Source organism: Tenrec ecaudatus, chromosome 2 (assembly GCF_050624435.1).
Source record: "Tenrec ecaudatus isolate mTenEca1 chromosome 2, mTenEca1.hap1, whole genome shotgun sequence".
Taxonomy (NCBI): domain Eukaryota; kingdom Metazoa; phylum Chordata; class Mammalia; order Afrosoricida; family Tenrecidae; genus Tenrec; species Tenrec ecaudatus.
Window position 1 is genome coordinate 108,520,635 of NC_134531.1, and position 13,512 is coordinate 108,534,146.

A 13,512-nucleotide genomic window follows, 5' to 3' on the forward strand; every position below is an offset into this window, starting at 1 on the left:
CTCAGAAGAAAGATTCCGTCTCCGTGACCCCACAGAGGACTGCTGTAGGTTGGCATCCCCTTGGTAGAAGTCAGTTTGGGTTTGGGTATGATATGCTCATACATTCATGTCCACCTCATGTTGCAAACGTGAATCGAGAGTACAGGTTGCTGACATTAAATTTACTCTGCACAGCACTGAGCACAATGTAATGATCGCTTAAATGCTTTTGATGATGGTGGTGATGATAACAACAATGTAATGCTGTCCTGCTTTGAAATTATCACATAGGTAGTCCGGTATGTTTTTTTTAAATGTTAAGTTGCTCCTCATTCTATAAAACCGTCATTCTCCATTAGCAGAGAGAGGTTACAGTCAGTTATAATTAGTGTTTAGTGTCCTGTCAAATAATAAAGTACAATAAAAAGCTTTCAATGAGTTTAATGTTAACATGGTGTAAGTAAAGCCAAATCTTGAAACGCACTGGGTGTCATTGTTAGATACTCGCTGCTTTTTCCCGCTCTACAAATGAAATTCTCAAGTTGTACCTACACAGGGTCCTCAACGACAAGAATCACACCGAGCTCAAGTGCAAAGTGGGCCTTGCAGTACCTAGCAGGGAGCAGGGGTCTAGCTTAAGAATGCAAAGAATCACTTATGTCATCCGGTTATTTACAGATAAGGAAACTGAGGCCCGCAGAGGTTATGTGACTTGTCCAAGGTCACAGGATGGTAGATCAAGTATTTCTTGATACTGTGTGTGTGGGGGGGGGGTGGGGTGGGGGTAAATGTATTTAGTTGGCCCCTTCCTGCTGCGTTGTAAAAGAAACCTGGTATAAACAAATGGAATTTGCAGTTTGCTCCCAGCTGTTTCGGGTGCAGGGTTAGTTCTAGTGCCCTTGAAGGGCTCAGATCCGGGACCAGGCCCAGAGCTCACGTCACAGTAGCTGGAGGGCAGCTAGATCTACTCGCCCATTTCTAACCCTGCCTTCTGCTCAGTGTTCCAGGCCTTCTCTCATGCACGTGGTATGGCCTTTGCTGTCAACAAACTGAAAAATCAGCAGAGTCCAAGTAGACCCTGAAACAAAGGCGTCATTCAAGGCACAAAGAAGTACAAGGAAGGGATCCCATGAAAATGATGAACATCTTTCATTTTTATTTTGGTATATTTGCACGGACACGTGTATATACAAACACACATTGTATGGGTTTGTTTGTGTATGTCTATGTGTGTAGTTTGAGTTTTACATTTTTTCCCCGTTTCTATGTCAGCATTTCAAAACAGCACTCGGTGAGTCGGTGCAGAGGGGCGGCCAAGCGGGGCAGGAGCAGCACAGATGCACACACAATGAGCAGCTTCGATGCGGTGTCAAGAGGAAGCATGGAAAGCGGATTTTGACTCATGGGTCACCTCCAACATGCCAGCATCTATTAAACTCTGCAGACAATGGGGCAAGCCCATTGTAGGGAGATTTGTCTCACGTCCGAGCGGCTCTGGGGCAAGTGCATGGGAAAAACTCAGTCATGCCAAACCAGACACAGCCCTGCCCATTCACGGCTCCGAGGGAAAGGAGGCAGGAAGGCGAGACCGAAAACATTTAAAAGGGGGGGGAGGAGGCAGGCAAAGGGGGGTGTTGGTGGAGGTGGTTTTCCAAAGAAAGACTCATGACCACAACTCTGACAGTAATGAATGGAGGGGAGTTTAAACGATTGTTTCTAATTTGGGGAGGTGGGGAGATAATAAAAATGACTGCTGCCATTGCTAAGGCACCGAGAAAACAGAGTCCCTGAAACTCCACAGGTGCTGCGTGTCTCTTCCCTCACAGGAACGGAGGGACACACACAGCCCCACTTAACCTTCCTCCGGCGGACCGGTTGGTAACCCATCCCAGGCTCGGCTGCACCGACACTGGCAAGACCCTTCCTGCTGGGGCACACAGAAAGAAAACAGCCCATGGGAACCACCACAAACCGAAAACCAAACCAAAGTCCAGAACCGAGACTCAGTTTCCTAAACCTTTTCCAACCAGCAGGCTGGGGAGAGGGAGCTAACCCCCCCAGGCGTCCGACCCCACACCTTGAAGACACAGACGATTAGTATTGCCCAGAAGTCACGCTGCTCCAGGCCCCAACAGGGTGGTGGAGTCCTGAGACGGCGGGGGTGGGGGCGAGTGACGGCTGCCACCACACGGGAGTCCCATGTGCAGCAGCGTCTGAGCCACTGGGGACTCTCAGCCACGCATCCAGCGGATGCTCCACAAGCCTCAACGCGTGTTTGTATCCCGAAGTCTATTGTTCTTACTTACAAAAGACATAAGAATCAAATTAATACTTTATTATCAAACACTATATACAACAGAGGTTGCTAATAATACAGAATTTAAAGAACGCATTTTTTTTAACTTTTTTTTGTTTTGGGGTTTTTTTTAATGTTTTATTTTTCTTTCCTCTGCCACCCAAGAAAGTACAGTACAAAACAAGTCTAAACTAACACCTACTGTACCTGGTCTATTAAAGGATACACAGTATCCACTGAACAGACAGATCCTGATTCCCCTGCTTCATGTTGTAGAGCCTTGGCTGGGCTGGACCGACCGGCCGGGCTGAGGGCAGCCGGGGCTGCCTGCCAGGCTTCTGGAATGAAAAGCTGCTAGCAAGTTGCATTGACATCCTCCCAAGCCCCCAGAGCATTTCACCACCACCACCAAAAATTGTAAAAAAAGGGGGGGAGGGGGGTTCGAGGGAAAGCCACCGGGTTGTTTCGGACAGGATTAGAACTACCTGACACCAGTCATCTGGGTCACGCAGTGGCAAATGCATTACCTACAATGATGTCACTTACAGGAAGGAAAGCACACGGTCTACTGGCTGAGATTGTCTGCCTATTTCTAACGAACTTTGCAGTGGTACAATGGTGAAGGAACGGGGCTTCAATTCATTGTAAGGGGAAAACCAAAAAGAAAGAAAGACAATGGCAGAGAGGGCCATGGATAATTATGTCATCATTTTTTAAGAGACAAATGCTAGAAAAACCACAGAAGTCACCATTTCTAAAATGAAATTAGCACTGCTAATGTAAGTTATGACTAACTGAGATCATTACAAGATCATTTGTTTTCCTTGTGGTTATACAACATGCAGTATTAGTTGGGTTCCGACTATGGATCCTTTTTCCAAAGTGTCTCTTTTTGCCCCCAACCCAAATCCCACTGGCCCAACGAGCTTGTAACTATTAATAAAAAGAAGTATTACTGGATATTACTGAGAGTACTGAGCACATAAATAGTTAAAGGAAAAAGAAACAAATGCTGTGAACTTTTGTTTCAATGAAACGGTGGCTGCCTTCCGCGACAAGGCTCCGCCACTCCAGAGAGGTTGCGGATGTCTGGGGGGGATGGGATTCATTCTACCTGCAAGGCTGGCAACTGCTCACCTGGCTCCCGAGAGCGGACCCATCTGTGACTTCTACTCCACAAGGATCCCGTAAGCCTAGATTACATTTCAACATGTGTACATCTCCCATGGTGCAGTGCGTTTATAGCTGCCTTCCATTCACATATATAGAGATAGACACTTGTTTTTCTTTTTCTAATTCAGAACTACTGACAATTCTAAGCAAATTGTTATTCAGGAAGCCAGTTCATAATATGATCCCTCCCCCCACGCTTTTTTTTCACATATACATTTCTAAAAATCAAAAATATTTTTTAAACCCTCTTTTGCTGGAATGTTTTCTCTCTCGCGTGTCCCACCATCATCGTGTTTTTTGGGAAAGGCAGGGTTTCTGTCCACATGTCGAGCAACAGCAGAAAACGCGAGAAGGTTTCCCTCCTGTCGGATGCTTTTACAGGCTCCGGGAGCCGAGCACACCACACAGCCCCCTAGCAGAAGCCCCCAAGCTAGCACTTGCTGCTCGTCAACTGCTGGCCATGCTGATTCCTCAAGCAGGGTGGGTCACCCTGCGTGCACCCCCACACGGAAACAGGTTTCTAAATGTATCAAGGGATACCACTTTTTTCCTCACAAGTTTAAATAGGACAAGCATATATACCACTCTCAGCATAAAGTATATCTAAATAATGTATCTTCTATTCTAGTGGATTTTTAAAAAAATATTTTGTTAAAGTTCTTTGGGACTCCATCTTGCTTATCTCCCACGGATAAACACATGTTCCCCCTACGCTTTAGGCTGTGTCAGAAAGGGAAAGAATTAACATCAACAGTTGAATTTTTTCCTTGTTTCACACTTTGGAAATTGTATTCCAAATGTCCCCTTAGCCCTCCCCAAGCAGTGCTGACTCTCCTGGTGACAGGGGTTTATACTGAGCCACCCTCCACCCCCCAGCAGGGGTGGTGTGTGGAGCCAAACGTGGGTTCTGGGGTGGGTGGGAGTCGGGGAAAGGCCACAGCACACTGGCGCTCCAGCAAGGCCAAATCGCATCTCCTCTGGCCACCGCAATCCTTGCGTGGGCACAGCTGTCCCCCGGGGACTCTCCAAAGCTATGCCACTATGCGCTCGTCAACCCTGGCTTGTCAGCCTTGGGGAAGGTCACTTTATTCATAAAAATGCCTCTTTGAGTTTCTAAAAAGAAAATAGTTGTAGCACCATGGTGATCTATATTCAAAGGGAAAAAAAAATCCGGTGTGCACCGCCCAGTCACCAAAAAAAAGTAGAGGCACTCACACAAACACAGCCTCCACCACACCCGGTGGTCGTGGTCCTTACACTTGTTCTGGGCAAGCTTGCTGCCCCCGTCCCTCCCCTCTTGCAGGGGGAAAAAAGGTTGCTTTTCCGAAGCCCACGTTTCGCTGTCAAGAATGCTTTAAGACAGTCATATTAAAAGACCAGTGTCTCAACCTTTTAGGAGCCTGTTCATTTACACACTCCTAGAGGAAGCGGTGTAATATTACATCTGTTCTTAAAACCTCCCCTCTGGACCTGACATGGTGACACGATGCCCCGCGCGATCATCTTACAGTTCTGAATGAGAAGGCATAAATATTGTACAGGAGAGTTAAACTCTCCTGGGCCTAGCCATCACGGGCTGCGTCTGCCACTAGTGTTCCTTGTCCGCAGGCGCGGACACCGTGCGCTAACTGAGGCGATCTCCTAGAGGGGCGTGCACGGGAGCTGGCGCACACTGGTGCCACTACGACAATCTGGCAGTTTCATGTGGAGTCCGTTTAATTTGGAAGGAGTGAGAGACGCCATGGGCAAGAGCTGGGAGTGGGGCACGGGGAAGGAGGCGTCAACTGGTTTCGCCCCCTCACCCCTCAGTCGTCGCTTAGAATTCAAGTTGAAAAAAAGAAAATTAAAATCTGACATCGGCCAAAAAACCAATCACAAGTCCCTTCTTAGGATGAGTAGTAAGTGGATCTCCGGTGTTCCAAGACCCCGATGCTCTCTGCGACAGGTGACGCGCGGAGACTGTGCTATAATGTCAAAAGCATCGCCAGGAAGAACAGTAGGATTGCCAAGAGGCGGCTGGGTATCCTTGGTGTTTGTGCCGCGTTCTCGCCGCGGGATGGCTCGGCTGACTCATGGACGGTGTCATCTGTTCAGAGAGAAAGCACACATCCCAATGAGATTTCACATCCTTAACAACGCTCTCGCAGCAGCCTGCTGTGCACAGACCTCAGCAACGTCGGGAAGGAACCTGGTGCCGCCATTGACTTTCATGTCTGCATAATCACTCATTATTTACAGCAAACAAAGGAGAGGCGGGGAAACTGGACTCTCTCTGCACTGTCAATCCGTTGCCTACACATTCACAGGGGGAGGAAAGCGTGCACTCTATCGGTTGCCTTTGGCACATGAGCCATACTTGGGTGTCCTGGCAGTCAGGCCTGCCTGGGACAAACTTGTGGTATCTGAATGTGCTTTTGAAACCTAAAACTCAAGGGAGGAAGCAGGGGGAAGGCCGGGGTGGGGGTGGCGGGGAGGGGAGGGGAGGAAAGGAGAGAAGCAGTTAGGCTGGCATATTAGTGGTTAACCAGAATGGGCTGCCAGTTTTCCTCTTGTCAGAGGTTTCTCATACGACTAGTGTTGAATTGCCTGGAGTGATGTTGGATGGCATCTGAAGTTCCAAGTATAAGAATTAAAGGTCAAAAATAAGAGCATTGTAAAGGAAACTATACACGGTCCCCAGTAAACCTCCACAAACCAGTGGCCACTGGTTTCCTTCCAATTAGGAATCAATTATGTTATGTTCCATAACACACCCTCTATCTCTAGGATTAAATTGCTTAAACCTGACTATTTCTCTTTTTACTGGACTGAAGCTTGGCACATAAATTATCAGCGTGGATGCAAATTTCCCTCTAAATAAAATGGATTAAGTGAGTTAAGCTTCTTTTATTTAGCTATAAAGTGTTCTCCGAGGCTGCTTTTGACTTTGGATAGCCTTCCTGCTCTGCATGATTAACAGGAACAGTGCAGCAATTAGGACCTGGAGATAGAGAGGCTTCTCTGGAAGGCACGCTATGCTCTCGTGTCGTCATCTTCTCCCTCCACCTGGCTTAAGCTGCGCTGTTAGACTAAATGATCGTCACTACAAGTTTGAGGGGCCAACTCTGGGAAGACTTTATTTTAACATCAAGGGAGCGTCTAGCGGGCGCTCTGCAAGGGTCATTCAGGGTCACTCAGAGAGAACGGGACCCAATGTGACCAATTCCCCAGATTGTTAGAAGTAACAGAGATCTTGGTGGGTAATCTCCACAGGTCCCTGAAGGGCCTATCTGGAACACTTCGATTAACTCATTATGCACTTTTTTAATTGAATTTCTGTCCTCACATCACAAATGACAGTAAGGAAGCTCTCTCTTCATTGGTAGGCACACTTCCTGCTCCTGGTTCCAACACAGTTACTATTCCACTCCTGGCGGGCCCTGTTGCAGATATGCTCACTGGCGATGTTTCTGTTCATCGGGAGGATTCCCAAAAGGAAGGAAGCACTCTGTCTTCTCCGCCTTGGTCTCCTGCTGCAGCGGGCCCTCGGCCTGAGCCTGTCCTCAGCGGTAAACTGCTGCCCGCCTTTGTGAGGCCTGCTCCTCCTTCCTGGACTTTAGCAATCACGCATGGGTGGCTGCTAGCTTAGGAGACTACAAACGATTAAGAAGCAAGACTAGGAAGAGAAATGAATGCAGAGGGAAAGATAACGTCCTGCCCACTGCAGTCCAATGCCGGTGGGGCCTTCTCTCTTTCTCGGTTCCTTCTCAGTTTTCTAAAATGATTACATCTGTAGTTAAAAAAGGAAATGCAAGTAAATGCCCTTAACAGCCCTGAAATCAAAATCCAAATGACTTTCTTAGCACCAATGTGTTGTCAATCAGAACAATGGAGTGCTTGCGGCTTAACTGTGAAGAAACCTTACACCCAAAAGAATGCCAGGGTTCGAGACACCACTTATATTTACACACCTGAAATTACATCAGCTAGTCCTTCCCTGCCCCACTTTATTCTTAATAATATGCGGCCCAATCCTCCTGCTTGTATAGAAGTGTGCTGCTAAAAGATACCCCAGTGATGTATTCACTGTGAGTCTGAGGGGGACCCCTCTGTCCCTGGGCCCTTCCAGGTGGCTCAGCAAGGCTCATTCAGCTCAGGAGGAACGGTGAATCTACCTTGCAGGAGCTCAGAGAGAAAAGCTTTCACTTCTCATCGAAGAGAAGCATGAGATTAAATATGCCTTTCAATCCTCTAATCATAGACAATACTTGGAATAAGCCCTTTTCTAAACAAACCAACGAGTGACTATGTGCTGCCTTGCCCCCAAAGGTAAAAAATCCATCCCAGTGGGACACAGTAGCTCTGCCCTCCTTCCAGCCACATGCTGCCCTGCACTCAGGAATCCATCCTCTGATTAAAATGGGGCCTCAGTGTGGGCGAGTCTAACACCCTAGAGAACAAAATGAGAAATTCCTTGCTACTTTGGATAAATGTGAACAATTTCATAATTGGAGAAACTCAATAGCAGAATCTAGCCCAATGGAAATTACACCTAAATAGGAGAGAACGCCTGACACTTACAAAAGAACAAGGCTTGGAAGAAGAAAATATTCCTCTTCCAAAGCCGAATCAAACCCGGCTTCCTGGCGACAGGATTCCACAACATGGGATTCAATGGTTAACTGAGAGAACACTAGCAGTATTTTGGAGCATATTATGTGGCATATGTCTGCCCTGAGATCATCCTGTATCCCTGATGATAGGAAACTGGCAGGCAAAGTGTGCAAGCAAACAAAAGAGACAAATACATTCCAAAGACAGGTGGATTAGTTAGTACACATTGCAGAGAGCATGCGGTGCAATCCCTTCAGGCCGACTGGATTCATCAAGTCCGGGTCTACACCCAGATTGGGTACAGGCAATCGATTATTCATCCGAGCAACTGTGCAGCACCGTGGTGATTAAATTTCTAGGGAACAGGTGAAGAACTCAAACTTAGTATTGTTTTCATATTGCCAGGGAAGAGACCGGAGTTGAACCTGTCCCACCTTTTTAGTGAAGATGCCCACTCCACCCCACCCACAAATGCCCTTGAATATATATATATATATATAGTCATGATGTGTATGCAGGGCCACATGCCCACATGAATGTGCATGCATGCTACATTCTGCTGAACTTTTAAAAACTTAACATCAGTTACATGTGACAAGGTTTTGGACCCTGGTGTATTTTACATGCTCAGTGAAAGAGAGCCTGTAAAATATGCTTACACACAAAAGCATCTCACTATCTTGTATTTTATCATTGGTTGAATTCAAAGGTAATTTTCTTAATGTCACCGTAATCTTCACTGTGACTCCTTATCACCAGAGAGGAACATACAATCTGTTCTCCGGCTAAAGAGCCTCTGCTTTCCTAGTTGTTCACCTGAGAAAGGATGACTGGAGAGATGAGCTATGTTCTAACTACCTGTCTAGGAAAGTCGGAATCCAGGGTAACTTTGACTTCTACCCAGGCTAACATTTCGTGGCTTACTTACACGAAGAGGTAGGAGTTGAGAGAGCGGAATAGCAAATGTTGATCTGCCCCGCACTCTCACTACAGCCTTGGGCAAATCTACTTGATCATAAAAAGAAGTGTGTAGATCCAAGGCTCTTCCAAAGAGACCCCGCCGGACTCACAGACTGTGGGGTGGCCCGGGTCCGCTTGCTTTGGGAGGGCGCTGGTTCCTTGGGAGGCGGGCTTCCAGATTTCCAGCACACAGTTAAAACGTCGGCATCAGCACTCCTTCCCTGCAACTTCCTAACGTGGCTAACTGGTCCCTGGGGCCTCTACGGGCCCTGACCGCTCATTGGACGCACCTCTCTTTTGAGGTCTGGGGAAGATGCCTGCTGTGGAAAAACAAGAACGCTGGAGGAGGAGGGGCTGGAACCCCACAAACGAACTTGTTCTGTCAGTTACCACGTCATAGCTAGTGTACGTTCGAGGCACTGCATTTCCTGAAGGTGAGCTTCCTTCAGCCTCACTGACTGTTTGGTCCCTCTTAACGATGGTCTGAAGCTAGAAGCCAGAGTGGACCCCACACCATTTCATTTTCTAGGGCCACACGAAAGAAAGGTCCTGCCGTTAAACAGACCCCACTGCCACCGAAAGTCTGCTCAAAGGGACCTTCCCCCCTCTGCGAAGAAGAGATGGTTGACTTCCCGGGTGGACTGAGACGGTCGTGGAAGACGGTTCAGGAAGGCAGACAGGAGATCTCTAGCCAGAGTGGCGAGGCTAGGAAACCACGGGAAGAGCAGCACGCAGGGCAAAAGGAGGCACATCGCTCAGAGAGCAATGGGCAGAGAGGCACCCAGACCGGTCCAATCAGTCGAGGTGCGTTTAATAACCAGATGACGTTTGTAGCCAGGGGACCAGAGCCAGCGGGGAACAGTGTGACTGTGGCATTCAGCATCTTTGTGGATTTGGTATGTTTCAAAGTCATGGGAACAGTTAGGTGTACATGAGTCAGTATTAGGAATTTTTTTTTAATTTGCTGTACTTGTTTTGCTCCAGTAATCAAGCACACATATGGCTCAAGAGCAGCAGTTCTCAACCTGTGGGTCACGACCCCTTTGGGGGTCAAACAACCCTTTCACAGGGGTTGCCTAATTCTTAACAGTAGTAAAATTACAGTTGTGAAGTAGAAACAAAAATAACTTCATGGCTAGGGGTCACTACAACATGAGGAACTAAATTAAAGGGCCGTGGCATTAGGAAGGTTAAGAGCCATTGCCCAAGAGGCTATTGGTATGTTGGTGGAAGCAAGAGGTGTGTGTCCTGGGGCAGTAAGGAGGCAATATGATGATACTTCTTCCATACCATTTGCTATCGACAACAATAGCACAAGTATTTGAAATACGAACCTACAATGTGGAATATGAAAAATGAAGTTCTTTACATTAGTTCACACTGCTTGTGAATTTCTGAGGAAAAGTCACTATGTTGAATTGGCTGCTGCTTTGCTCATCGGCGTTCAGTATTGGAAGGGCTTAAGGACTGCGATCCACAGGGGTGGACATAAAAGGAAATAGGAGTTTATAAGCATGTACAATAGCTCTTTTTTTCTATCTTCTATGAAAACAAATCTTTGAATATTCACAGTGATTACCAGCATGCTCCGAGGTTATGGTAAAAGGCAGTGAGAGTGTGCCTTCTGATGGGATTTCTATGATAGGATAATGCATTATATCAAACCCATGTCCACACAAAGAAAAGTCATATTTTATCTAGCATGCATTACTACGCGAAGATACTGGAGGCATGAAGTAGGAGAGAAGCCACATTAGCGTTGCTAGCGATGGGCAGAAGCAGGGTCACTACGGCATGCAAGCATGCAGAGGTGGAAAGGTAAAAAAGTACTGAAGCGCCAGAGAGATAGATGCATTGGTTAAAAGAGATTCACTAAGCATACTAACCTGCTGGTTCTAATGAATTTTCTACTTTGTCGTTAACATCGAAAACACGGTCATGAACACCTATAGTTTTCATACAGCTATCTATAACGAAAATAGAGATAACAGCCAAATATGTTAGTGAAGACACCCTCATACTCCCGTTTCTTTCTTTGTTTTTTTTCTTTCTCTCTAGTTTTTGTCTTTTACTTATGTAGCGATTGTGTTCCAATCAATGGCATGTATCCGATGCCAATCTTACCCCCGCTTGCTATGCCCGTACAACAGTCTAAGAAACAACAAGTTAGCAACTGCTGTGTACTCACATAAAAGCATCATGAAGAAGGATGGGAAAAAATATGACGAAACTAAAACATGGATGTTGATATACAAAACAGGGACCACACAGGATTTAACACTTCAAAAAAAAAAAGGTTCACCTTTGTGAACCAGACCACACGATAAAGCATGCGCAGTGGGGCTACCCTCATTCTGATGAACTTACTTGTTGGTCTCACAAAGACTTTGAGCTTTAGGCAGGACCTTCTTCCATGATCTGGGATTGCGGATGCTGTGGGTAAGGCAGGGAGAGAGGGGGGGAGAATAAGGAGAGGTTACATTTCATATTCAAATACGAATGGCCTACAAAAACACTTCCCAGAACCGCAGGGACATAGTCTAGTTCTTGCCCGAGATAAAACCAACAGCGCTTTTCACATTGATGCACGTCTATAGAAAGGGCGACGCCCTATCCCCACTCCTCTCTCAGTCCAGTCAAAAAGCAGGCATGCAAGAATGAGGGCGACGTGTTCATAACTCTTCTGGGTTTCTGTTCCAAAGGTTCTTCCATTTAACACGATCTGTATCCAATTTCTCTCAATCACAATGGTAATTCCCGAGTCCTGCTTTCATGGAGCTACAACTACTCCAGAGGCTCAAGGTGAAAGTGCTAACAAAAACCACTAACAGATAGTTATAAGCAGACTTGAACATGACCCATTTCTGCTGGGGAAAGCCGAGCTTTGTCTATCCTGAAAGCTTGTCTGTCAGTGCTTCGCAGGTAATTCAATTAGAGGCTTTGCTCAGAACTTGGCTCGGCAGTCTTTGTGACTGCGCTGAGCCCAGCAACCTCCATCATGCTGTTATAAGTACAATATGCTATTGAGAAAGTCCTAAGTTGCAATGGGTTTTTATCCCCCCCCACCTTTTAAAAATTTGCCACAGAGAAGGATGGAATTAATAAAAGTCGACTTACTGAAACATGACAACATGTTTCAAGTTATACATCATTTAAGGAAGAAACTTTCTTCTCTTCAAGATAATAAGGCCGCAACATTTCCCCGTTTGAAAGATTATCTCCCCCCCTCCCCCCGTACATGCCCAGTAACGTCAAAGGGATTCTCAAGGGCTGTAAGACCCTTCACGACCACTAATGCATTCTAGATACGACAAAAATTACAGAAACGAGGGCTGCATGCGTTCCTCTTTATGTGTCTGCTTCAAGTGGTTTCTTTGTTCAGAAAAAGCAGATGACATCCATCAAAACACACATGGCTCACAATTAGTGTTGCGATGGCATTGGTGACAGAAAGGCCCGGCGTTTGGTGTGCCTCTCTCTCTCTCTCTCTCTCTCTCTTCTGTTTTTCCCTTTTATGATTCCTCATGGGAGCTGAGAATAGGAAGGGGCGGATTTTTTTTTTTTTTTTTGCAGCAAGTGGATCAGGACGCAAACTACTTTTAAATGAATCTCCCCATCGTTCAGACTTGGATCCAGTTCCACTCACTCACTGCCTTTGGATGAAAACTTACAAACCCACCACCGAAAAGACAGCAAGCCGTCAGAAACCACGCACGGTTCCCACCGAACGTCTGATGAAAACTTGACCATTTCAAGATAAAAGTACACAGAAAACAAGTTTTTCGGCTCTTCCCAGCCCCCTGGTTGCTCTGACGAGCAGTTAAGAAGTGCTAACAGCTGGCTTTGCTGTAGGCTTTCATTAAATCAAAGTCGGAAAAACTCCCTCTTCTGACATTTACAGTAACTGGTGTGTTATTTAGGGCACAATATTTGCACTCTGTGGTTGGATCCAGGAAATAGTGTCCTTCCTGTGGACCCCAACTGCAAGTGTGCCTGTCACAAACACAGGACACATAGGTAACGCCAACTCATTAGCAAACCCACGGGTTCTTGAGGCAGCGTGTGTCATATTCATAGAAGGTCGTGTGAAAGCGTGACGCAGGGCTATTTATGCTGCCCTCCTGTGGGGTGCTGAGTGCGGACGAACCTACAGCAAGCCTGTCAGCTCGACTTGTCACATGCGACAGCTAGCGGGCCACATGCTCCTACAAGCTGTAACGGGCTCAAGGCAGGATCGGAGTTTTAGTTGTTTTGCTGAGGAGGTTCTTGAATTTAGTACTGGTCTTTCCGATGCTTTGTGAAGTGAAATTGTGTAAATCTAAGCTATTAAAGCCACTGGAGGGCACGAAGAAGTGACTGAGTGATACACAGCTCGGGAGACAGCAAACCATGCCACCAGCACCCAACAAGGGACAATTAGCTGGAGCTCCTCCACGAGCTGCGCATATCTTCTGTGAATTGAAAAGACAAAACGCTGTTTATTTCTATAAATTAAATTCTCTCTTTGTTAT

The 13,512-nt window shown here is 46.5% G+C and overlaps 1 protein-coding gene across 2 annotated transcripts in view; it reads right to left on the reverse strand.

Annotated features, from left to right (window-relative positions):
- Positions 1-1,241: 1,241 nt before the first annotated feature.
- Positions 1,242-13,512, reverse strand: part of EFNA5 (ephrin A5) — a 349,074-nt gene continuing 336,803 nt past the window's right edge. Inside the window, exons 3-5 of one of the 2 annotated variants that reach the window (XM_075541362.1) lie at positions 11,369-11,434; positions 10,888-10,968; positions 1,242-5,534 (exon numbers count right to left, since the gene is read on the reverse strand). In XM_075541362.1, the coding sequence (XP_075397477.1) occupies positions 5,413-5,534; positions 10,888-10,968; positions 11,369-11,434 (269 nt within the window). In that variant the 3' untranslated portion in view covers positions 1,242-5,412. The remainder of the gene's footprint in view (positions 5,535-10,887; positions 10,969-11,368; positions 11,435-13,512) is intronic. The other variant, XM_075541363.1, reaches the window with a different exon arrangement.